Here is a 27,062-nt window from a genome sequence, read left to right as displayed (position 1 = left end):
ACGAGTAAGTTGATGCAACTCTGATGTGTAGCTGAGGCCAGCAGGCGATTAGCTTAGCTTAGCACAAAGCCTAGAAACAGTGAGCCAAGATCATTAATTCAGAGGTTGAAGTTTGATTGTTGGAACTACAACGTCATCACAGTGACCACCTGATTGGTCCAACCTTCAAAGTGGCCGAGCCAGCCAATAAAAACAGTTTCCTGACTATCATCACAGTGAAGACTGAAGCAAAGAAATGGGATCAAATATTTTACCTTCTTGGAGGCCAGAAGAGTTAAAGCTGTACAATAACTTCATATAAAGCGCTGAAATTAGGTTATAAATAATAACACAATAAAAATGTTGGACCCCTGGAAAACAAGCTCGAACCATCAAACAAACCAACAATCAAAAATAACTGAACTAACAAAACTAAAAGAAATATCTTGTAAGCTTCAAAGACAAATTACTTGTAATTGAAAGTATTTTTTCCTTTTGAAACCAACTTCTCTCCAACAGTGACTGAATGATAAACCCGGTTTACCTGATTGAATTTGGACCCGGTGTGACTCAGCTGCTTCATTTTCTAGTGAATGACTCGAGATAAATCCCTGATCTTCATCTTTTCCTCCATCGGTCGGTTTTTCTTTGTTTCCCATCTCCTTTCTTTTTCTCAGTTACGACATTATTTACTTGGTGCTGTTACATAAGTGTGTGAAGGCAGCTTGGCTACTTCATAGATGATAAAAGGCTTCAACAGTCTTCAGTCGATTCACTGAAGAAAATACAGCTGTAGCTGCCGTCTCCTGAGTTACTGCTGGTTCAGGTCTTTATTCCTCTCCGAGGGACTCTGGCCGAGCTGTCTCTGTATCAGCTGGAAGAGGAGGTGCTGCGTACTTAGAAAACCTATTTTTCTGCAATCTCCTCTCCGTCTCCCTAAAAGTCGTTTCTATTGTTTTTTTCATTGAATGATTTTGGTTCACTGAGCTGCCTTCATCTAATCACTTAAATTCAGCACAGATAAATAAATCCAGCTAAAATTCTCTGGTGACTCATCAGTCTTTTACAACCCTGAATCTAATTTCTCTGTTGCCTCTTTGATCACGACATGTTGATGTTCAAACAGGTTTGTTGTACAATTTCAATCAGTAATCTTCGTATTTTCCTGCCATGAGTCTGAAACCAATCAGCTGTCTGCCGCCTCCTGTCTTCCTTCACCATATTATTGAATGCGTGTTTCCTCTATTGGTGTTCTGCAGGAAAAGGGAGCGGTCACTCTCTGCATCTCCCAGCTCTCCTTCTAAATACATACTCAATGTAAACATCTGCGAGCCCTCAACATGAACTCATAACAGAGTAAATGATAGAAAATGCCTGAAATCAACTTGAAGACTTCCGGTTTCCTGCTGGACTCCTGAAGCCGACGCCCACATTCAGTACCGGCCCTCAGCCCTCTGACCACATTATGAAATTAATAAGCTGCCCAACTCTCTTTCCCATTTAAATCAATCACACCAAGTCATTTATGGAAGATGGTATTAAATCAAGCAGGTTTCAGGGCACTTGGTGAAGTCATTTTTCATGAGCTAGTGATTCTCTGACAGATTATATAAAGGAGTGTCTGCTATTCAGGGACACACTCATTTAAATACTATTACTATACTTAAAAAATTAATAATTCTTTTGGCCACAGTGGTTGTTGCGTAACATTCGAAATTCCTTAAACCTGTCAAAAGATGATGTCGTAGAAATGTGTCTGAGCAGAATTTGTAATTCTTATCATAAGAGCCGTTAACTAGAGGATGTGCATGTAATCTGATGCAGCCATGTTTAGCTTTAAAGCTATTTGGCATCATTAAGCAACGACTCCTCCGTAGTGCAGCGAGAGTGGATATCGATGGATATCAGTGCTTCACTGTCACAGCGACGGCTCGCTGCTCCAAGTGTTTCCACATCAGCTAAATGAAAGTAAAGATCCTGCGATGTACAGAACGCGGCTGGAACGCAGGAATCTTTCCTCCGACCATAAATAGCATGAAATATAGGACTGAAAAAGAGATGCATGCAAAGTGTGAAAAGATGGACGGGATGAATGTTTTATTCATGATGACTCGTCACTTTACACTTTGGTTTCAGAACAATCTCGCCAGCTGTCACCGACTCACTGCGGCTGTGCAATATCATCTTCATTATATGGAGTAATAACTGTATCACAACCATGTAAACATCGTCGACACACAGGTGGAACAGATAACAGCATTTATTCCAGCAGTTACTCCATCAACCCCATTTGGTGTTTGAGAACTCGCTGTATGTATCATGAAGATTTAACAACTTTCTACTCAACATTTCTGGCCGGTCATGAACAACGTTTTCATCTCTGCTACCGTCCCAATCCTCACTTTGGTCAAAACTCTTCTACTCAAAGGACAGTTCATCATTTTGGGTCATAATAATACTTTCTCTCTCGCTGAGAATTAAATGATAATATTGATACTCTCCTAAATATAAGTTCAGGACAGAATGTTTACAGTTTAGTACCGCAAGTATAAGTTTACAGCCAGCTGGTTAGCTTAGCTTAGCACGACTAAACAATCCTGGAGAAGAATTTATTGTGATTGTGATCACAATAATTATTGAAAATTCAACCAATCTGCATAATTTTCATGGGACTTCTCTGGTCAAAATGATCTCAGTAGCTCCGCTAAAGGCATCAAAGCCTCTCCAAACAACGCTATCCACCAAAATAACTCCTCATCTACCCGCAGACATGATTAATAACCTCTCATCATCAAAACAAACCACAGCACATGAATACATGTAAAAAAAACAGCAGGAATGGGGTTTTATGGGAAATGTGGAGTCATCATGAGAATTAAACTATATGAACATTTTATATTTCATTTAATATTTCCAGCTATTTCTGTGATGGGCAAATATGTTCGTGATCAAACAAAGTGATTCTAATCTGTCCTCTACTCGTACCGCTGAAGCTCAGGAATTAACATATACGTGATGTTTTTTCTTGAATCTGTACAAAAAAACAAAGTGTGAAAACAACAAGTTGCGGTTTTATAGATATTCTTATATCTGGTTTGTTTGATAAGCAGTCGGCTTTAGAGTTGCTGGATTTGTTACCTCTGGACAGAACATGAGCTGTTCCTCATTCTTCATGCTCAGCTGTGCTGATTGGCTGCTCGCTGCAGCCTTTGATTAAACATCAGAGTATCAATCTTCTCATTTAATTACTGGCGAGGAAGCGAGTGAGCACGTTTACAAAAATGTCAAACTTTTCCTTTAATGAGAAAACTGTCGTAAAAACCTTTAGTCGTCAGTTATTGAACTAACAGCTGATTGCGGTGAACATTTACAGCGCTCTTACACTGGTTTAAAAAATATTCTTATTAATATTCAGATGTTGATTGAAAGGCAGCAAAGTCTTACGTTCCCACCAGAGACACTGTGTGTACAGCAGCTCTGATTCTGTTTGCATTGAACGTGTCCATTTATCAGCTGAGTGCATTAGTCTGTGTAAATGCAAGTGTGTGAGTGTGTGTGTGTGTGTGTGTGTGTGTGTGTGTGTGTGTGTGTGTGTGTGTGTGTGTGTGTGTGTGAGTGAGACCGTGTCTGAGTGTGTGAGTGTGTGTGCGCGCGTGTGTGTGTGTATGTGTGTGAGCGTGTGTGTGTGTGTGTGTGTGTGTGTGTGTGTGTGTGTGTGTGTGTGTGTGTGTGTGTGTGTGTGTGTGTGTGTGTGTGTGTGTGTGTGTGTGTGTGTGTGTGTGTGTGTGTGTGTGTGTGTGTGTGTGTGTGTGTGTGTGTGTGTTGCTGCCCACAGCAGACAGCAGCTCTAAATTTAGCTGCAGCTCAGGGCTCACGGAGGAGAACCTGCATGGAGGCAGCCAGGGATTAACCACGACTCTCTTGCCTGCGTGGCGCATTTGCATTACGTCCACCTCACTCACGTGTGTGTGTGTGTGTGTGTGTGTGTGTGTGTGTGTGTGTGTGTGTGTGTGTGTGTGTGTGTGTGTGTGTGTGTGTGTGTGTGTGTGTGTGTGTCTCCTGCAGCGCTGCTACTGCCCGTCCTGTCACTGAATAATTCAGTTTTCATTTGAATAACGGCCCTCAGTGATGAACTGTTCAGGGCCAACAACAAATGGAGAGTTGTCACCAATAGGCAGGAACGTGATTGGTTATTCAGAGCCCCACTCACTCACTCACACACACACACACACACACACACACACACACACACACACACACACACACACACACACACACACACACACACACACACACACACACACACACACACACACACACACACACACACACACACACACACACACACACACACACACACACACACACACACACACATGTGGCAGTAATACAGATGGATTATATAAATTAATTAATCAATGAATCAATACATCAAAATACTAGGTTCTTCAATAATTGCTATTTAAAGTTTTAATAAAAAGAAGTGCTGACAATATGAATAAATTAATCCATTAACAAGAGTGTCAAACTGAAAATGGTTTCAGCTCCTGCAGCAGAAAGCTGATCTCACATCATCGTGGTTGAGAGTCGGTGAAGCAGCAGGTTACCAAAAGATTAGAGTTCTGGTCAAATGTAAATCTTTATCATTTTAATTATTGAATCATTTCATTTCCAAAGTAACAAAGGACTTTGTCTGCACTGAGCTGAACACACAATATTTGCCTTGACATTTAATAACGGCATCATTAATAGTAAATATTGAACTGCAAGATGAGATCATTTAGGGACGTGTTCATAGATTTGGTATCACTGCATTTACAACTTGACAAATACATTACAACAATGTTTTTATATTACATTAGTAGAAAAGGAAATTTGCTCCCAGTTATGTTTTCTTTTAAATATATTTGCTTTTGCTATATTTTCATAAAAGATCAAATCTGAAGGCATCCTTCTTGTTTTTAAAGAAACATTTTATATTCTTTGAGTTTACTCTGATTCTTGTTTTAATTCAGAAAACAGGAGAAATATTTAGTTCTTTTTGCAAGCGGATGAATTGTAGGACTAATTCATTGAGAGGATTGTTTGTATAACTGAATGGAGGGAAAACAGAAATCCTCCAACAGAGAGGATGAAATGTTGTTGCTGCTTTCATGGTTGAAGGTTGAAGGACCAGGAATCTAAAAAAAGAGATTCTGCTCAGAGGCAGTGAAACTGTCAGGATTCCTGTCTGCTCCTCTGTTTGGTCCCCAATCACCTCTCCTCATGTTTTCTGTCTTTCTCTTGTCTGTTTGTTATTGTGTCCCCATGTGTCCTGTGTCCTCCTCTCCCCGCCTCCTGTCACCTCCCATGGCCACGCCCCTCACCGGTCAGAGTAGCTGCCGTCACTCTCCCCGATCACCACCTGCAGGTGTCTGATTCCACTGATCACCTCACCAGACTGTATCTGCCCTGCCCCTGCAGGTCCATACTAGTCCTGCTAGTCACTGCCAGTCACTGCTAGATTCTGCCAGTCACCCGTCCGTCACCCATCCGTCACCCGTCCGTTACCTGTCCGTCACCCGTCCGTCACCTGTCCGTCACCTGTCCGTCACCCGTCCGTCACCCGTCCGTCACCCGTCCGTCACCCGTCCATCTGTTCCTGTGGTTGTGGCTGACCCGGCTCCGGTTCCTGTCCCTGCTCTCGTTCTGCAACCCGGTTGGTGCTCTCAGGAAGCGCTACTGGACAACACGCCTGTCAGCTGTCCTACCCGCTGTCCGTCCCCCAGTACTGCCAGTTGGCCTGTCGGCTGTCCTACCAGCTGTCCCACCAGCCGTCGTGTCAGCGGTCCTGCCCGCTGTCTGTCCACCAGTCCTGTCAGCTGTCCCGCCAGCTGTCCTGCCCGCTGTCCCACCAGCGGTCCTACCAGCTGTCCCGCCAGCTGGCCTGTCAGCTGTCCCGCCAGCTGGCCTGTCAGCTGTCCCGCCAGCTGTCCCGCCAGCTGTCCTACCAGCGGTCCTGTTCGCTGTCCTACCAGCAGTCCTGTCCACTGTCCTACCAGCTGTCCTGCCAGCTTCGCCTCCCCGGTGCGAGTCGGTTGAGTTGCCCTCCTGACTCGGGAGGAAATAGACTCTGTAAGTATCAGCTGTGTTTCAATAAAGACTGTTTTGAACTGATACCAGAGTCTGTGTGTCTGCGTTTGGTCCTGTTACATCTCACATCATAACAGAAACGTCCTCCGACCTCAGTGATGTGGTCTGAGAGCAGGAGGGGGTGAACTACAGGAGGAGGTGAACTACAGGAGGAGGTGAACTATAGGAGGAGGTGAACTACAGGAGAAAGTGAACTACAGAAGGAAGTGAACTACAGGAGGAAGTGAACTACAGGAGGAGGATCCGTCTGTCTTTCATCAAACCCAAGCAGTCCTGCTGAAGACTGAATAAAACAGAATAAAACAGAACAAAACTTCACTTTATACTTGAAACATCTGTCAAAGGGCTGAATACCTGCAGAATCAATGCTGCAGTGAACATTTTCACTTCAATACGCAGTTTTACATCCATCACACAAAGCTTGAGGTGGAGGGACGGCGGAGGGACGGAGGACAGCTGAAATCCTGCAGAATAACAGCAGCTTTCAGCCTCATTTGTACGTCGTCCAGTTCAGCTGCGTCATCACGTCAAAAGGTCGGACACTTGTATTCATCACGATATCATTTTTTTCTATCGTAACATTAGAGCGGTATTACTATGATCACCAGGACCACCACGACCACCAGGACCACCACAACCACCAGGACCACCACAACCACCACGACCACCACGACCACCATGTGGTGGATGACCACCTCGACCACCTCGACCACCACGACCACCAGGACCACCAGGACCACCACGACCACCAGGACCACCAGGACCACCACGACCACCAGGACCACCAGGACCACCAGGACCACCAGGACCACCAGGACCACCACGACCACCAGGACCACCAGGACCACCACGACCACCACGACCACCATGTGGTGGGTGACCACCTCGACCACCTCGACCACCACGACCACCAGGACCACCACGACCACCACGACCACCATGTGGTGGGTGACCACCTCGACCACCTCGACCACCACGACCACCAGGACCACCAGGACCACCACGACCACCAGGACCACCAGGACCACCACGACCACCACGATCACCACGATCTGGATTGTTTTCACCCACTGGTTATTTTATAGATGAATAAAGGTTTATTAAAGGTAATCATGTTTTCAGTCGTGTATAATCAACTAAAACTAAGAATCACAATGTTTCTGTCACCCACTGAATGAGCTCTTCATATCTACACATGCAGTCGACCCTTCATGCTGCACCGCCATCTTTGTAGCAGCACGGATCAGACAAACTGCCTCTCAACAGGCCTTCAAGCTTCTCTGTGCTTTATAGCCACTCTAGATCCTCGGGGGGGGGGGGCAGTTTGGTGCAATCTGCAGATTCACCCTTGAATGACACTAAGTCATACACACTGTGCCATTCAGTAATTTCCTGAAATATTGCATAATAACATCACAATTCATCTGCATCTGCATAACACAACAAAATAAAAGAAGGTTTTATTCATGAGATATAACAATTCAGATTTTCTAAATATATTAAGCCATGGGGAATAAAGTCAAAGTGGTATCTGCTTCCTCCAAAACTACTTTAAATCTCTAAACTACTTTTAAATCTTAAAATTTCTCTTGATGGAACCAAAAATCAAAACATTTCAACCCTCTGGATACGTTATAAAAAGCAGAATTGCAGCAGGACGTTGCACACTTTAACTTTGCTTTTCTCGGCTCTGGGACTCTTACAAATATTAGACCTTCATGGCTGAAAAACACATATGACGAAGAGGAGCGACTCCCCCTCTGGTCAAAACCGGAACTACAAGATCACCATGACTCGCAAGTTAGCATGGTAGCTTCTCTTTAGATGCAACACTGCTGGCCGACATGGATCTCCACAACTCTACACGTCCCTGCCACCTCCACCATCATCACATCCACCTTCAGAACCTGCACTTCTCTGTTTCTGTCATTGCTGCCTGGTCACATGATTCCTTCTGTTAAAACTGTTGAGTCCATCACGGTGTCAGTTCGTGGAGCTGTTTGCTTCGTCCTGACTCCCTCTGACAAGCTGCCTCATACACGGTCAGCTGGAGGGGGGGGGGGGGGGGGGGTCATTGAGTGTGTGTGTGTGTGTGTGTACAAACGCCAGTGGACACTTTGACTCATGCTGGATGACCAGGAGGGAGAACGTACATCACACACACGCACACACACACAGACACACACAAACGCACACACACACAGACACACACAAACACACAGACACACACACACGCACACACACACAGACACACACAAACACACACACACACGCACACACACACAGACACACACAAACACACACACACACACAGACACACACAAACATACAGACACACAGACACACACACACACACACACAGACACACACACACAGACACACACAGACACACACGCACACACACACACACACACACACACACACACACACACACACACACACACACACACACACACACACACACACACACACACACACACTTGGGGGAAAGTGATCCATTATTAAGATCTATTTCATGATGTCTCCACTATCGCTCATATTAACGTCAGACATTTCCAGATTTACATTCTTTTAATATCCATAATATTATTTCAGTCACTTCATTATGATCTCGGATACTTTATAAAATGCACGATGAGTAAAGAAGGCCGGTGAACGCGTAGGTTGTTGATTTATTTTGCTTGCTGTCCACCTGTTGTGTCAGAAGATCTAAAACAAACAGAGAAGAACTAATGAGAAGAGACGGACGAAAAGCTGAATCAGTGATAACGGCGTAGAGAACACAAACAGGTCCGTTAGCTGCTTCACATTTTTAAGTCATCACAACACTAAATCAGGAATTCTGCAGGTTTTCTCTTGAATTTCATTAGAATATTTGTCCTTCGTGTCGGTGGTCTAATGCTCTTAACGGTGGTCTTCGGTCTATTTGTGGTCATTTCGTTTCCCTTCTTGGTAATTTTGCATGTTAACGGTGGTTTAAAGTGTCTTTGTTAGTGATGTGCAGAAGCAGATTTTTACAGTTTCCTGAATCACCAGAATCAGAAAGATCATCATCAAAAGATTTGTTCGAATCACTTCTTGTCTTCCGCTCGATGACTGAATGATCTCCATCTTCCACAAACAGATTTTTCCTGGATATCGAAGATCAACGCTGTTTATTTAAATCGAACTGAGCTACTCTTTAGTGTTACGGTGATGTAGCTGAGCTCCGGTTTGAGCTGCTGACTAACGCTCACTGTGGTTCTCAGTGAAGATCTGGTCTCCAGCACCGAGACTCTAAACTCTCCCTTCTCATCCCAACGTCAGTAAAACGTTCACTTCTGTTGTACTTCCACAAACCATCGGTGTCACGATGAAGGACTCGCTTTGGAGGTTTTCTTTAAACTTGAGGGAATCACTGACCCACTGATCTGTTCCCGGTGTGAAGCTGATGAATGAAAACAGGCGTCCCGTCCGGGCTGTATTGAGCGAGCGTGTCGCACCTCATCCGCGTATCAGCCAGACTGTTGCGCCGCAGCGGCGCTTCGACTGCTGAAACTAGATCGTGCTGTCGTGGCCTGTCTGAGCGCTGCAGTAGAAATGAGCTCAGCGCACCGACGGGTCAACAGAATAATCACAGGAAGATGCATTTAGGAGCTATTAGAAAAGATCCCCGCTCTAACTGTAATGCATCTCTCATGTTTCCCCGTTGAGAAGAAGATCCAAATCTATGCAGCTCAGGGATCTTTGATAACAGCACCAGGCTGACAGCAGAACCAGCTGTTCTCGAGCGGTGAGGTGATTTCACTCCTTTTGCAGAATAACATGAACACAACGAAACGATGTGGATGTGTGATGCCACATCATGACTGCATACAGCCTGCACTCATTTCATGGAGTCTGGCCTCAACTCAAATAAATGCATGTGCGTCAGGACCCCTGCAGCATCTCCAGATGAAGCTGGAGGCTCCTGAGATCAATAACAAGGAAAGAAAATCTACACAAAATGACATGATTGTTTCTGACTTGTTTCTTGTGTTTCCTCTTAAACTTTACTCAGATGCAAACGTCTGGAAATCCTTCTTTGGTGGAACTGAGTGGTCACAAGTATTCACTGCTTTTTATAATCGACTGGATTTTAGATGGATTTATTTGCTTTCTGGCTGCAGGTTAGACGACAGTATTGAAGCCATTCTCAGATCTGTGCAGCCAGCAGCAGCTAAGCTAAGCTGGTGGACTTTGGGAAACAGAAAAGTAAAAAAGGACAATTTGTCCTTTTAGAAAACTCTAAATTGAACCTTTTTCAGTTTGTGTGTTTTTCAGTATAACGGAAGGAGAGAATCACTGAAATGAGAAAAGCATTTACTGTTCCAACCAGGAATTTAGAAGCTGCAGCAAAGCGTCATGTCTGCGGTGCCCTTCCCTTTTCTGCTACACCCTAACATACATTTACATTTTGGAGATTCAGTCTAGACGGTAAATTTGTGCAAAACAACGGAGTCATCCTGGTGCCGCTGATCAGGAGACCTTGTGATGGAAACACTGCATCCTCTCCAACAGGGCCGTAGTGACCGTGATAGCGGGCCAGTGGGCTGACACCGGCTACGTGACATAATCCTCCCTGTGCGTCGACAGGTTGTAAACAACCACTGAAATTAAATATGCACACAATTCACAAGTCAGCCGCCGCTGCTCTGCCGCTCCGCAGCGCAAACCGCTGCAGGTTGGAGGCTGAAGCAGCAGCAGGAACCTCCCGTGTTCGGGCCGCTCTCTGTTTTCCTCACAAAGCGTCCACCCTGTTATTTCAGATGCGTTAAAAGCTTGACGGTGTTTTCACGCAGCCGCGTCGGCTCAAGGACACGCACGAGCTCCTGGATCGGGCAGCGATGCTCCCCGTGAAGGCGGCGGGCTGCAGCTGATGTAACCGACACAGCGCCGCCATCAACGCCATTAACGCTTCCTCATAGCACGAGCCACGGATTACGGGGCTGGGAAATATTAGGAGAAATAAGCTCCATATTCTGTAGTCACGGTGACATTCAGGCGCTGAAGACTGCTGACAATCTGGAGGGAGGGAAGGCTCGCCCGACGTTTTACGCCATGAGTACGTTTCCTCATTTGCCGGACAAAAACAAGGGGATGATTTATTATTTTATAGGTATAAATAAAGCATTTATATCTTACCCGGGCCGCCATCTTCGCAGTTTCGGTAGATCAGGGATGCAGCTCGGGTCAATGATTCTCGGGACAGCGGGGACAGTGAGACGTAGTGCGCGGAACAGATGGGTTTATAAGCTGCAGCGTACTGCGCTCTGATTGGCTGACTCGAGCGGAAGCGAACTGACGGAGGATGTCACCATTAGCTCGCGTGCCATAAAGAAGGATCTGTCGATTTCACATCTTTCCGTGATCCTTGCGACAACGCTCACGTGGCAGACTGATAATATCGGTCCAAACACAGCCAGCATGTGTTTCTCCGTGGCTGTTATTGAACCTGAAATGTTGACCAGTTAGAGACGTTTCCTAGTTTGATATTACGCCGCCGGTGATGAGGAGAACCCCGAGACTGTAGTTTATATACATCTGAGCTGACTATGAAGGAATTCATTTGTAAATGTCTCAATGTTCATTTTTTTATATTTTAGCTGTTAAATCCTCACATTCACTAAAACATTTTTTATTTTGGTAAAAATGGTGTCCTGCTCAGGTCCTGTCTCTGCAGACACGCGGAGAAACAGAAACACCCACTTGGATACATAATAAGCACGTGAGCGACAAAACATCAACAGGAAGCCATGAAACTGCAGCAGCAGCACGACTCCCACGGGACACACATTCAGCACCATGGACAGCAACAGTCAGCCAGCAGCAGCAGCACGACTCCCACGGGACACACATTCAGCACCATGGACAGCAACAGTCAGCCAGCAGCAGCAGCACGACTCCCACGGGACACACATTCAGCACCATGGACAGCAACAGTCAGCCAGCAGCAGCAGCACGACTCCCACGGGACACACATTCAGCACCATGGACAGCAACAGTCAGCCATCAGCAGCAGCACGACTCCCACGGGACACACATTCAGCACCATGGACAGCAACAGTCAGCCAGCAGCAGCAGCACGCTGTCACAGCCTACTTGTGTTTTTTATATCAAGCCATATTTGTATTTCTCATTTACATTAATAGTCATTGATTAAATATGTGATTTAAAATAAAAATCATGTGAAATCCACTACAGCTAGTCTGCTAAAGTAGACTAGCTTTCTTTTGGCAGCACCAATTTATTCAATGTTGCTTTTTCCTCCATTATGATTTAATTTCGCAAAATTATTAATTCTGTTAGACAAACAAGTTTCTAATGTGCTGGAGCATCAAATCGGTTTCCTAAAATGTATAAGGAAAAGGTGAATAAATTAGCTTTAGCTGAGGCTACCACACCAGCTCACTGTAACTAACCAGACGGCAGTCCTTGTATGCAGTTTGGTTTTTACATGGAATTTTTGATATTCTTAACTTTTTCCTATATTTTTATGACATCTCAATATTCAGGAAAATATACCAAAAATATATGAATCGAGTAAATATTCATACATATACAACAAGTCCAAAGTACAAATCTGGAGGACATTTGTTGTCCTTTCTGTCTCCCTTATTCGGTCTTCTCTGCACTATTGATCATAAAGACATAAACTTCCATCCGCTTATGATGACTTAGTTATTAATTCAGTTCAAGGTAAAGACTTGGTTTTTTAAAAAAAACATAGCTGATCTATTAAACTGAGTTTATGCAGCTAACTAACTTGTGCATATTTTCAGGGTGTTGGGTTTACTTAAACAAATTCATATCAGCTGGTGTTGCCTTGAAGTCAGAATATCTCTACAGGGGAGCTGGGCATTTATTGAATTGAATTATAAATTAAATTTGAATCACCCCAGATAAAATTATATCCTTATTGGCTCTCAAAGGGCCACTCAGGTGCAAGAGAGCCAGCAAGCAGTAATTACATTGTCTATCATGGGGCTTCCTCCTGGAAACCACTTCTGTCCTGATCCAAATCTGCTCCTCAGCAGACTCAACTGCAGCTGCTCTTCCTGACTCCAACAGCTCTCTGCTGCCGTGCTGTGGTCAGCCTGAGAACTGTCTTTAACAGGTCCTATCATCTACCCACCTATAAAATCATAGGACCTGAAAATCAACAGCAAACATCATGCTTGTAAAGGTTTTTATATAAAGTACTTGTAACAGTTGATCAAAGTATTCTTATTTCTCACATACATATTCATACATCCACATAGTAACAGATTGCAGCATCAGCACTCTAGTAACACTAGTAGCCTTGACTTTTGTTCAACAAAGTTTCTTGTTTACACGACATAATTCACAAATGAAAAGGAAAGAAAACCGACTCCATCGTCGCCATCTTTAGAAGCTTCATATGTTACACGATCCTTTTTGTCTTGTACGTGTTGCAAGATAAAATATGGCACATAGTTATGAGTTGATCAGTGATGAGAGCATGTGGGGTGACGTCTACCTTTCCTCGCTTTTTTGTCTCTTTGTTAACTGTCCTTGAGAGAACAGCTGACCGAACGGCAGCTGGATGCAAATATGGTGGGAAATGTAGAGAACATTTTGCGCATTGAGAAGTACATAATTACTCCTCTTGTCTGTCAAAATCTGACATCCACACAGTACTGATCAATGAAAAAAGGTTATTCAGAGTACATATGCGTGTGTATTTTCTAAAATAGGGCATCAAAAATCTTTAAATCAGAGCCAATAGAAGTGACTGTTCGCTGAAAGTCTCCCAGTAGAATGATTGTTCAACCATAGTTTAGCAACTGTAATGTGGCGCAGATCCGTCAAGCTTTAGATCTCCTCAGTCCTAAAAAAAAGTGCCTTTCAAGGGTTGGGTGGTCGGGGTCGTTGCTGGTGTCTTTCCAACACCAAAACCACAACAGTAAACAGTGAGAAACCGATCAAACGTGGTGTTTCTCAGCTCTAACGCACTGCTTCTCTCAGTACTACGATCTAAACAACATTACCTCAAAGCCAGGCAGCTTCAGTTCGCGGGGCTGCGTTCACAATATGCACATCCACCTTGTTGTGTCCTCTGTTCCTGCTGTGTGGAAGCTGGACCTCGATGCTTTGAGAGGAGCTACGTGTTCTCAGACCACGTTGCGTTGGCCAAACACGTCACTCTTGTAATATTAAACTTTAAACATTAGAACCAATCGGATATTTTTCCTTACAGGCTTACAATTTTGGAATTAATTTACTCCACTCTGAAATATAACAACAATACTGCTTTTGATTTTGTTTTTGTTTTCCATTTCATCGACTGGTGAGGATTTGAACTTTTTCTCAGAGACTGTTTTTTGCTTTCAAATTTGACAGTTACCTTCCAGAAGTGGGATGCTTCTTTCATCTATCCAGGACTAATTGTCTCAGAAATGATTTTTTTTTTTTATCATAAACTTCCCACCCTTATCATTGTCAACTGCATATTGACCGTGTGTCGTTGACCTTCATAAAACTTTAGATTAAACTCAAAGAATCCACATTAGATATTTGATTTAAACATTCGTCATCCCTCCACTAAATGTGGGTGATAGTGAAATCACTGTAATATAGAAAAATTAATTATTTCCACTGCTTTAATGTCTTTTTATCTGCCTGTCTTGTCTTGTAACCTTTCTTTTGTCCATTAACCTGCAGTGATATAAATTCCACCTGCTACTTGCAGTTTGGATCGTTAAGTACGACAAAAATGAAATTCAACAGTCGTTTGGGAATGCCATTGAGAGAAATGCTACTTGTCTTATGTTGGACCCATAAGAGACAGCTGTAGGAGGAAGGACATGGAAACGAGCTCGTTTGCCTGGGACTCGTTCTGTGTCTGCATATTTGTCTCATGAGGTCTGAGTCTCGATCAAGGCTACAGTTTTGTGTTTACAATGTGGTATCTGCTGCAGCCCAGCTGGTACTGAGTGAACACATCACCTTCATGGTGGAGACGCCCAGTCTGGAAAAAGGCATGACATTCTGTTTCAGTGTTGAACATCCATCCCCATCTTATTAAGTTATCAGGGAAGTGTTATTTCAGCTTGTTTCTATCATACCAGAGAGAAGGTCAGATATCATTTTTCATAAATTATAAATTTGCTAGCAGAATGTTGACTGCTCCATTTTTGGATGACTCCAATTTCGGCATACATTTTCCAAAGTGACACATAAAACTTCACTGGTTATTAAAATCACAATCTTTCCATTTTGCCATTCATGTCCTTGTCATATGAAGAAAGTCCCGCTTTTGTGGCCTCCGTCTCCAGTTGGAGCAACATTATGAAAAAGCTAATTCATGATTCCTTCAGAGTCTTTGTTCTCTGAGTCAGCGCGTTTCTCCGTTTTTGTGGTTTTTCATATGAAATAATGAGTCTTAGAATGATATGGCACAAGATCTCTGCCGTGTCCGAGAAGGCAGATGTTTTCAAAAATTGAAGACAATTCATTGATTACTGTTAGACTTGGTGATATGACATCATCAAGGCAAAGAATCTCTTCAGAGGGAGCATGTAAAACATCTGCCCTTTTATGTAAATTAACATTTTAAAGTGACGTAATTTCCCTCAGTTGTCCACCAGTGTTTAACATGGAAGTCATTTTACTTGAGACAAAGCCTGAAAACATTTGGATATTTTCCTCCGGAGCAACTTTCCAAAGTTTGAAAAATAACCCTCATGATGTCATCAGAGTTTTTGATGACATCATTGGGGTTATTTTTAGCTTCAGCCTTGGGACTTCTTTTCTGAAAAGTTACTAACAGAAAGTCTTGGTTACAATCTGGAGGTTTAGGGAATTAAAGAAGGGGACATTTAGGAGTCCAGGAGGTTCAAATGAGATATTTAGACCCACTTGCATTATGGGTATTGTAGGATTCAGAAATTTTAGAGCTTGAAAATCAAGACTTGTTTATAAATGAGTCGCTTGTTAGTCCTCCAATTTACGGAAGTTCAATACCCAAACTCCTGTGGCCAAATAAGAATTTTTATGAACCCAATCCAGTGTGCAGCTGGTTTGCAAAAGGGGAAACTGTCTCGTTTAGGCCCTTCAGCACCATGGATCCAAGAATACTTGAGATACTGGATGAAGGATTTCCCTCTTTGGACTCTTTAGAGTTCTTGTGTGGCATCCCCTGGATGTCACATCACTCAGTCTAGCTTTCAGCAGTTCAGTGCAGCGACCGCTCAGTCTCTTCTGTAACATGAGGTGCGGTGTGCCCAACACAAAGCAGCATGCTAAGAAACCTATAGAAGCACACATGCATGTCAAACAACTCTGTGAATAAGTAAGCCATCGGGTCAGTGGACCAGAGAGTCTATAAATAAGGGATGACCGGACTGGACCGGACTGGACCGGACCGGACTGGACTGGACTGGACTGCACCAGACAGAACAGGACCAGCTCAGACCCGACGGGACTGGATGGACAGAGAGAGAATCTTTGTGTCTTCAGTTTGTCCGGGTTGCTGTGGAGAGCAATGAGCAGAGGAACGGTGGGTTTGTGTTGGGACTTCAAACAGCAGCCGAGGTCTCGGTACCCGGCCGGAGGTACCCGGCGCTGACAGCAACATCTCAGTGTTGTTTGGAAGAAAAGTCACATCTACACTTTTGGCGTCTGGCCCCGCCCCTTTCACACCTGCAATCTCATCACGTTTTCTATTCACTCTGATGTGTGTCAGCATGGGCTGAGACAGATCACACGATCCATTCAACATGTTCTCCATCACCCAATTCTTTCTTTCTTCCTTTCTTCCTTTCTTTCTTTCTTCCTTTCTTCCTTTCTTTCTTTCTTTCTTTCTTTCTTTCTTTCTTTCTTTCTTTCTTTCTTTCTTTCTTTCTTTCTTTCTTTCTTTCTTTCTTTCTTTCTTTCTTTCTTTCTTATTCCTTATGTTCTTTTTTTTTTTAATGTAAACAGTTTTCAGGAGGGTTTGATTAATGATTATTAATCTGTGCCAGATTAAATAACATTTCATATTTGTAAAAATAGATAAGTAGTCTTTTAATTCTTGACTGGATGAACCCATCCACTCCCTTACAGTACTTTACATAATATGTGAATGGATTAATCCACTACAGTACGCTTGAGCCAAATTTTTAATGCTCTTTGTACTCCAACAGTGGATTTCACACTGCCCCTTTTGGTAAGTGCAATAATTTTGGGCAGGACTAAAGGAATAAGGTAATGTGGAGTTGGCAAAAAGCAAGTGGTCATGTGCAAGGACAAAATGAATTGACCTGTTGTCTGGCATCTCTGACCTCATTTACTTTCATCAAAACACACAGTGGGGATTTCATCTCACTGAAACAAGACACAGGTCAGACCGCTACGTGTCTTTGGGCTTCAGGTAAAAGATAAAAACGACAGATAGCTCCATCTCACAGCCTGTTAATGTTACATCATGAACCCGGCTGACCAGCTTTCCTTTGTTTGCATTGTCAGTTACATCGTTGCTGAAAAACGAACGATCATATCTCTGCTTTAAACTTATTATCCTGAGCTGAGCGACCTGGATGTTGATCACCGACAAGCAGCCTTTCCATCTGGAGAATCTAATCAGATCCAATCTTGTCAAATAAAGTGGCTGCTGGTGTTGGAAGCACCACAGCAGCCTTGATTTGATCTGCTGTGGTGAAACCGCCCCATCGAGCCACCTGCTGCTGCAGACCCGACACTGCAAATCATTGACTGCCTGTTAATGTTTAAGTGCTCATTACCTGACTTGAATGATTTAAATGCTGCGTTTAATACCGGAAACTCTTTCTTCCCGGTTAAAAACAGGAAATGTGATTAATCATAAACCAGTAGAGACGCCAGACAACAGTACTGGTCCAAGGTAGCGCTAAACTGCATGACATTAGTCTTCCTATCCTCAACCTTTGACCTTCCTATCCATCCATCCCTCCCAGCTCCCTCTTATCGGTCGAGGCCTATGAGGAGTTTGGTCTTCTCCTCCTCTTTCTTGCTCTCGTTCTTCAGGTCAGCGAACACCTGGGTGAAGAAGTGCGGGTCGGTGTTGATCTGGAGCATCTTTCCACTCATGCGGTTGATGATCTCCAGGCAGCGGTCCCAGAAGGCCTCCTTCTCCGCCTCGACCAGGAAGGGCTTCAGCGGGTAGGAGATCTCGTTGCCCATGTAGGAGTAGGACAGGTAGAGGCAGGTGAGCAGCGAGGCTTGCAGCTCGCGCTCCGACGCCACCTCGGACGAGACCACGTCGCGGCACAGCATGTAGAGGAAGACCACGTTGGCCGGAGTGATGAAGCCCTGATCCTGCCAGCCCTGGAGGAGGAGCGAGCGGTCCACGCTGCGCAGCCACAACACCGGATCGGTCGGGGACAGACGCTTCAATCTATAACAGCGACGGCACAGGAACTCACCGAGGCTGCGCATCAGTTCACTGGTGGAGGCCTGGGTTCGTGAAAGGGGGAAGGAGGGTCAGTGAAGGGGAGAGAAAAGGAAGGTGAGAAGGAGGATTGAGGCAAGATTTGAAGAAATCAAGCAGAAATGAGTTGACAGTTCTTCTTTTACTACAAAAAAAAAAGGCCAAATCAACAGTTCGGGTTACCTGGACGATGACACGCTTTGGCGTGCCGGCTGCAGCGGAAGGCTGGATCCCAGAGCCTGTGAGGGAACTCTTTTTGGCAACGACAGTAGCTACGTTAGCCAGGGTCTTGGAGGTGGGCAGGTGGGAGGAGGTAGTGGTTGTGGTGGCTGAGGGGTCCTGGCTGGACGTGTAAGATGAGAGGTTAGCGCAGGACTGAGACTTCTTCAGCTTCAGGCTGTTGGAGGCTGAGTTGGCTGTGGCGACCGCGTGGCCATCCGGGGAGCTCCCCTTCCCACCGTCCACGCCTTCGCACTGTAGCTTCTTAGAACCCTTCCTTTTTGCCGATACGGCTACGATGCGTTTCCACGGCAACACACTAATGATGGAAGGGCGTTTGAGCGACTTGGCGGCAGCGGCGGCATCCTTCGCGTTCTTGCTGTTCTGGACGGCCGTGTAGTGGCCCACCGTGGCGGGGCCATCCTCAAACAGCGCCGCCTTGCGGTAGCTGGGAGATAGCGATAGCACCGTTCCCATGATGCCTGGTGAGGGTCAGCAGAGAGGCAGCGTGGAGCAGGAAGTATCGGGGCAAAGGCTCTTTGATTGGTCGAACCAAAGAGCTTTGAGAGGGTCGAAGGAGGAAGTTGAACCTGTGAGCAAAGAACAGGAGGAAGGGGGAAATTCTTCATTAGTTACACTACATGTTGTAAACGATGCAACATCAAGCAAACAAAAACAAACACTTCACAAATGACTAATTTTAGAGTTGATGATATTTTAATTTAACAAATATATTTTAACTCGTGGTTCACTTATAAGCCTCAGCTGATGGAGTTCTTATTATTAATCTTACTGACATTGAGTTAGAAGTTGAAGTTTGCTTTGATGTCATGTAATGTCAAAATAACTTCTTCCACAGTGCTGTCCCCCAGTTACCATGACGACAGGCCAAACTTCATCCCTCGAGGAAAACTGTGAGATACGGCTAAAAGCTACAGAAAACCTATTGTACTGACCATGACTTAAGATTTACAACGAGTGTAGCCGCTATGTTTCTCAGCTAAAGGAGTTTCTTCGACTATGGATGTAAACTGCCCATATGTACTGTATTTCTATGGGGATGCTATTGCCTAGCAACCATTATAAGTGAGCAAGTTACAGCAGCTGAGAAAGACCCTGAGATGCAGATATAAGCCCCTAAAAAGCTGGCAAGTGGACTGTAAGACAAGAGTTTGAACTGTTTACTGTAAATTTTACTTGTTTTTGGTGGGCAGTGAAAGTGGTGAAAACCTGCCAGTCCAATTGCGACCTTTTATTCTGAGGTTCTGCTGAGGAAGACCATGAAATATGGTTGAACAGCTCAACTAGATGTTGGTAAGTGGACACTGACTTACATTAGAGTGGGTGTTTTTTCTGGTCCAACAAATGTTGGCTTTGATTTTTACTTGTTTATGTGTAGACTAAGACAGACCCTTAGTAACCAGGGCAACAGTTACGATTTTTCATTGTTTCCAAGGTTGGAAATGAACTTCTGCCCTTTTATTAATCTGTTATCATGAAGAGTGAACTGGAGAAAAAGGCTAAATAGTTTCTTATCTTTAAGTTTTCAGCCTCATCGTATGGTCTTCCTCAGCTAATATAGCTTGACAAATATGGATGTAACTGCCAAATAGACATTTCCACAGGGATGTTGCTGTCCCCTTGTTATCATGACGATTGAGGAAGCGCCGCTTCCAGGGAAGTCCCTGAAATGCTGTTGAAAGCCTCACCACAGCGAGGTAAGATTCTTTTTTTTATATTACTGTTTTCAAGGTCAGGACTTTCACACGAAAGATTTGAATTGTTTTTTGTGAGTAATGAGTAAAGAGACAAGTGGTGACGTATTTTCTTCCAAAGCTTTCAGCCTCATCCCACAGTCTTCCTCAGCTCATGGACTTGTCTCAGTAGGGATACCGGCTCAGAAAAATATTACACATTGCTGTCTCCTGCACCCGTCCCCCTCCACCACTACCACACACACACACACACACACACACACACACACACACACACACACACACACCCCCCACCAGGGGAACCCTGAAACGCAGTTGGAGGCTGACACTGACAGATTTGTTTGTTTGTTTGTTTGTTTGTTTGTTTGTTTTCCAGGGCTAATGTGGTTCAAAACCTCCATCAAATATGAGTAAAGGTCTTTTTTTCTGGTCACAGATCCAGCATGAACAGACTGGAATTCATACTGTGTTCATTTGTTTCTTTTTTGGGTGAGTCAGAATTAAACCTTTTAACATTTTAGAAGGCAACTGTTGAGTTATAAAAATAGTCGTGGTGAAATGTCGTTACATTAAACGCGTCATATAACATATTGGAACATATTTCTATGATGTTATCTCTGAGATCTGGGCGTGCAAACATCATTATTAATTGTATAGCTGCACAATTAGCCGGCATTCCATCACAGGAGTCGTGTAAAAGCCCGGCGCGTCTCTCCGTTGAGCAGCTCGGGCCGGTAGGAGGCACCGCCGCTCACGTCGCCCTGACACGGGCCTGCAAGTGTTCATCAGTCTTATATAAGAACCAAGATAAGGCCACAGAGGCAGGAAAAATAAATGTGCGCAAGCATCCATCTTAGCTTCAAAATGGAAGCCTTGAACCCCCCCCCCCCCACACACACACACACACACACACACACACACACACACACACACACACACACAAGGCAGCTTCAGAACCATCAGCTGATAAACCCGAGCTCTCCCACATCCACGGTTAAACACAAAAATACGATGCTTTGTCGTTAAACATTGTATTATTAGACCCACTTTTAAGTCACATCACAGTCCATTCAGTCATTGAGTGTCTGTTTGTTGTCTTGTGAGCATTCTTTGGGCCTCATTGGGCTCTTTTATATTTTAGCAGCTGAAAAATATGGTGTTGCCTCATGCAGCAAAAAACAACCCTCGGTGTTTTCCTACCTTCAGTCGACTCTTCTTGTGAAATCCATATATCACACCTTGACGCCCCCTTGCTGCTGAGCAAATGTGGTCAAAATGTGAAAACGCTTTCCAACTTCGGTATCCACACCGCCGACACGAGCTGCCCAGGGTCCAGGGCGTGAAAACGGTTCGGTCCCTGATATTATAAGTCTCCCACCGCGTCACAGGCCGACAGGTTTGTCTCCCGGGTGAGCTGCTGCCTGTTTCAGATCTTCATTTATAGAGCGTCCCTCGCTCGTCGATGTGAATTCAGATGCAAAGCAGATGCGAGTATAAGCTTCAGTCCTTCGCGCGCAGTGATTGGAAAATGATCTTCCATTGATGAGCACAAATCTACACGGTCACAGCTGGTAGTGTCCCGCTATGATGCTCACAGCTCGGAGAACCCCCCCTCTGACACAAATACAACGACACCTATCAGTCTAAAAACCGAAATCAACACAAAAGCTTGAGGAGAGCGAGAGAGATAAGTTGCCACTATGAAATCCAAAAATAGACAGCAGCTTATTCCCACAGCTATGCAAACCTGAAAAAGAGAGAGAAAGGAGAGAGAGAGACCCGTTGCCTTGATGCGGGCATCTGCAGTTATTCCGGTTGGATGTGGGAGGGAAACGTCGCCTTCTCATTGGCTGCCGCCGGGATGCTGCCGCCGCTGCCGCTGCTGCTGCCGGCCGTCGCTGTCGCAGCCCCGCCGTCGATGCCATTGGCCGCCGGCGGGCTGCAGCCTATCGAAGGGTGCGCTGTCCGAGGTGCTGAACCAGCCGACGTGTGAGAGCTGCTGCCGTGGCGGAGGAGGTTGGCTGCCGAGGATCAACGAGGAGGACTTTGTGAATCAGTGTGAGGAGGCCGAGCCCCGCTAACACTAGTGGTGCTAAATCCCTCTGCAGACAAACATGTTCAAGACCTGTTATCACAGCTGTGTCTGTGTGTGTGTGTGGGGGGGGGGGAGTGCGGGTGCGCGCGCTCCTCTCATCATTAGAAAGAGTGTCCCACCACCTCTTTACTGAGTAAGATTTTATATAAAACAAAACATGATTTGTTTATAAATGCATTAATTACTGTTATAATTTCCCTCAGAGATACATTTTCATTCAGGTGGTTTTTATTTCAATAAGTGATCAAATCTCAAATATTTAATATTTCACAAAACAGGTAGATGAGTATAATCTGTCATAATCTGAGGACTGTTTGGAAGCAGTGAACAGCCAACCTGTGATCAGCATGGGTTGTCATCAAGCTCTGATGAGGGCTGATTTGAATCAGGTGTGTGGAGACATCTACAATATGCAAAGCAAAGGGTCTCCAGGACAAGCCCTGAAAATCACTTATAGACTTTTGTTCAGTGTTTTAGCATTTGTAGCCTCGTTGAGGCATTTTCAGTTTTTGTATGAAAACCACCAGTTATGGACAACTTGAGGCCAAAACACTGCACACTTCAAAACAGCAGCTCCTTTGTTTTCTACAGCCAGCTGAAAGATTGGCATTATTATCATTATTTCAAAACTTGGGGTGCAGTTTATTGATTAAATAAATATGTGCTTCAGAAGACGAGACCAGTTGAGAACTATTGCTTCACATTTGGATCTGAATGGTGAAATGTGCTTGTCACAGCTTCTGGTCTCATAGGGTTCCAACAATTCAGCAGTATCAGTAGTTAGGAAAAAATGTTGAGGGCTAAAGTGAAATTAAACATAATTTTATTTTAAGCTTTTTATGCGCATCACACGCCCCACTGGCCCTCCTGCTGCATTTGTTGTGGCCGAGTGATGAAGGCGATGGACTTGAAGTCCAGTGGGATCTCCAGTGGAAGTTCAAGTCTTGTCAACTACAGCAGAATGAATCCTTAGAAAGAGGCTGTTCAAAGTGAATCACAGTCTTGACAACACTATGCTCATATTGTCACTTTGAGATAATTCAATGACGAGCAGCAGTTGCAGCTGATTCAGATTTGTTTGTTTAACTGCAACACCAAGATTTGAGGACAATAAGTGTGTATGACCTTCAGAAAATGAGCATGGGAGTAAAGATCTTATTTTGAGGATCTGATGTTCTTCAGTTGGTGGAAGTCTTGTTATTTGATTGCTAAAGGAAATGTTGGTGTTAAAAACTGCTCTCAGGTTTCTACCTGTGGGTTAGACAGCTGCTGTGATGACTCGACTGCAGGAGGGAAAAGACGGAGGGAGAATGATCATTTCTGATCGTTTGTTCAGATGTATAATTCTGGGACATCCAACACTTGATATCAGATAAATATGACAACAGTTGGTTTGTTTGTTTGCCACTTTTTTCATTGAAGATACATCACTGTGTCAGCAGCATAACGATTGAATAATGTGTTTCTCAGTTTGGTTGTAAGAGATGTAAAAACAAATAAAGCTGAAGGTGGTAATAGTTGTTTGGCTCCATATGAACCTTTCAAACTGGTGTACAGAAATATGCTCCAGTTCCCTTTATACCGAGCTTTGTTTATGGACACATAATTCTTGTCTACAGACACTGACATTTTGAACCAGCTCACTGGAGTCCAGAGTGCAGTCACACCATGAAGCTTCGGATACGTGTGCAGTAGTATGAAGTATTACCGCAGCCTCCATGACATCACCCAGAGCTTCACGAAGGAGCATTCTGAAGGTGGATGTCAACGTCTCCGGCTACATGATTGGTGTTCAGGGCTCTGTGTTGTGAAGACAAGTCTTTGACAAACCTCAGTTCAAAGTGTTCATCCTGGTGAAAGGATGAGAGGATTGTCAATTATATGAGGCGCTGTTGTGCTGGTTTACATTTCTCACGGTGAAAAGAAGACCGTGGCTACTTGACAACTTCCTTGCTGATGGTTCAATTAAGTGCTGCATGGACTGAAAACTCTTCCACATTTCCAAATAAGTTGTTCCACACCTGTGTCGCCCTACAGCAGGGTGGTTCCACGGTCGATCGGTCGGCCCTCTGGACCTTGAATCCAGAGGTTCGACATCAGATTCCAGTTGAGCTTCATGTTTAGCCAGATTAACCCTGAACACATGCAACCTTTTAACCACAGCAGTCAGTCATTCATGTGTTGTGGGCCGTGAATTAATGTCCATATTAACATCCTTCACGCAGTCAGGATGGCTGAGCGGTCCAAGGTGCTGCGTTCAGGTCGCAGTCTCCTCCGGAGGCGTCGGTTCGAATCCCACTCCTGACATTCAGCCTGAAGTAGTTTCTTTCATCACGGTTGGGATCATGTTATCTTCTGGAAATGCTGTTGACTGAAATCCATTTGTAAGAAGAATAAGACCTCCTTCACTCTCAACATTTCTGCGCACACGACACTTCGGAGTGGATTCACTGCACACGATTCTCTTTTAAAATACTCCCATGAGTCCCACTGAGTGCAGCAGTGTTCAGCTTTATGTGTGGTGAGCTGAGCTTGCTGATTTTGTTATGTTCCCTGAAAGAGCTGCCATGCTACAAGGCAGGAAAATGAACACCTATGACCTCGAAAGGACTGATATCTTGGAGGCAGCTGTTCCTGTCGGCTACTTCTGTGATTAAACGTATATGATTGTCTTTCGCACTGCAACAGACTTTGCTTGATAATGTGGTTAAACAATGTCGTGTGCAGCGTGTTCAGTTAAATCTCTTTCTGTCCTCCCTGAAGGTTTTAATTCTCATCTCACTCTCACACGTGGTCTCTCCATTAGCTTTCTATTTCAATACAAAGTTATTGGTGTGTTCGGTCAAGCACACTGAAAGTAAAAGGTTGTATATGTGTTGGTGGTGTGCCTGTTTCAGCAATCCTGTACCAACAAACTCCACCAGAGGGCAGAACGATCACCGTTCAAGTCACTCTTCAATGGAAACACTGTTGAGGTAAAAGTAAACTGGATATTCCTGGTAAAACAACCACATGAATATATTCTAGTAAATTTGTATGCCCTGTACACATGACGAGCTCTAAAATCTTAAATAAACAAAGAGACACAGAGGTATAGAAATGAAAGCAGAAATTTTGCTTCAAATTTTTTTTTTTCTAAATGTTTTAAAATTCAAGCATTTGTTCCTGATATTTTGGAACCAACAGTAAGTTATTTATGTAATATTTTCTGTTTAATGTGTTTTTAAATTCTGTTTTTAATCAAAGTATCTAAATAAACATTAATTTCTGCATGTATTTCACGAGTTTATTATTTACTTTTAGTCAAGCCAACAACTGACAGTAAATGTTGAATTGACATCAGATATCACAGCTGTGATTAAAAACAAAAAAATGGTCATGAAAAACATATATCCCTTTTGGAAAACGTAAACTGTTTGATGTAAATGCTCGCTGTAATTTATTCTGTGAAAACGAGGTTATTAAAGAAAGCTGATGTTACACAAAAATATTTAAATAATGCCAGAATAGTTTGAGTCATTTGGTATCAAGAAAACAGTGATGGTCAACAGTGTTTTTAGTTGTTTAAAATGGTAAATGTTATTTTAGAATCAGGAATAATTGTAGTTTTTAAAATTGATCAGTACAATTAACCCTTGTTCAAATATTTTGATTAAAATGTACAAAAAAATTTAAGAATATTTTACAAATGTAATTTGTTAGTTAAAAACTCATTTCATTTTATGAAATGAACTCAAACAACAGAAGTACATTTCATTCAAAATTAATTGTTACATTTTTAAACATTTATTTTGGTGAGTCCAACTCAAACAATCACTTAGGTGATTTTCAGAATTGTTTTGATGTGATTTAACTTTCTACTTTTGTGAAATGTACTCGGCCCCTTTTTAGGCAGAGTGTACATGAACAATACAGAAACGGAGCTGTAGAGGAAAAAAGTGTTCAGGAGAAGAAGGAAGTCTGAGATGAATGTGACTGTTAGAAGGACGAGTTCATGGGATTACTTGAGAACAAATGTACTGAAATACTAACAAAATACTATTGTAACGTAAAATAAATGTGTATTTACCTTTGAACTACAGAGGCTTCACAGTACATGCTGGGTTCTTCTTCTCGTCTTTGGTTGTTTCCTCTCTCTTCTATAAAAGACAAACGTCTGAAAAGTGTTTTATCAGTATCAGGAACAAATCATCAATTATGAAAAAAATGATTACTGATCAGAAACAACATTTCTATGACAACATGAGCAAATGTATGTTTACTTTTTTCACAGTCGATGCTGCTCGTCTTGTCTGGTCTTTGTGTTGTTTCTTCTCAGTCCTCTTCAAGCTGATTTTACATAGATATAAATAGAGAAAAAAAAACAGAAAGAAAAACATTATTTTTCAAGCTTAAATTTTACTGCTCTCAAATATGTATGGAAATAAAATGTGTAGATTTACATTTTATTTTATTCTATTCTATCGGAGAGGGTTTGGGAGCAAGAAACTACACA

At 43.6% G+C, this 27,062-nt stretch overlaps 2 protein-coding genes, 1 long non-coding RNA gene and 1 other non-coding gene across 10 annotated transcripts in view; 1 reads left to right on the top strand and 3 right to left on the bottom strand.

Annotated features, from left to right (window-relative positions):
• nsfa (N-ethylmaleimide-sensitive factor a) overlaps positions 1-11,384 on the bottom strand; it is a 41,460-nt gene extending 30,076 nt beyond the window's left edge. For 5 of the 7 annotated variants that reach the window (XR_011311391.1, XR_011311390.1, XM_069709884.1 and 2 more), the window contains exon 1: positions 11,275-11,358. Coding sequence is in view for 5 of the 7 variants with exons in the window: in XM_069709884.1 (XP_069565985.1) it covers positions 11,275-11,286 (12 nt within the window). In the remaining 2 variants the exon portion in view is untranslated. Of the gene's footprint in view, positions 1-11,274 lie in introns of all 7 variants that reach the window. The other 2 variants (XM_069709883.1, XM_069709885.1) reach the window with 2 other exon arrangements.
• Positions 11,385-13,304: 1,920 nt separating this feature from the next.
• On the bottom strand, positions 13,305-22,401 carry LOC138627509 (cyclin-dependent kinase 5 activator 1-like). The gene is made up of 3 exons (XM_069709894.1): positions 21,673-22,401; positions 18,722-19,347; positions 13,305-18,564 (listed from the first exon to the last, which is right to left on the bottom strand). Exons 2-3 carry the CDS (start codon positions 19,232-19,234, stop codon positions 18,073-18,075), a joined length of 1,005 nt encoding a protein of 334 aa, XP_069565995.1. The 5' UTR covers positions 19,235-19,347; positions 21,673-22,401; the 3' UTR covers positions 13,305-18,072.
• A 1,907-nt stretch (positions 22,402-24,308) lies between these two features.
• Positions 24,309-26,888, bottom strand: LOC138627546 (uncharacterized). The gene is made up of 3 exons (XR_011311395.1): positions 26,830-26,888; positions 26,637-26,723; positions 24,309-24,938 (listed from the first exon to the last, which is right to left on the bottom strand). It is a non-coding gene; the product is annotated as an uncharacterized lncRNA (long non-coding RNA).
• On the top strand, positions 24,792-24,874 carry trnal-cag (transfer RNA leucine (anticodon CAG)). The gene has a single exon. It is a non-coding gene; the product is annotated as a tRNA-Leu (tRNA).
• Positions 26,889-27,062: the final 174 nt, after the last annotated feature.

The sequence above is a fragment of the Brachyistius frenatus genome, unplaced genomic scaffold (assembly GCF_029030835.1).
Source record: "Brachyistius frenatus isolate BFR_SWC_R1_liver_20210118 unplaced genomic scaffold, ASM2903083v1 Contig_87, whole genome shotgun sequence".
NCBI lineage: Eukaryota > Metazoa > Chordata > Actinopteri > Embiotocidae > Brachyistius > Brachyistius frenatus.
This window is presented reverse-complemented; position numbering and strand designations above follow the sequence as displayed.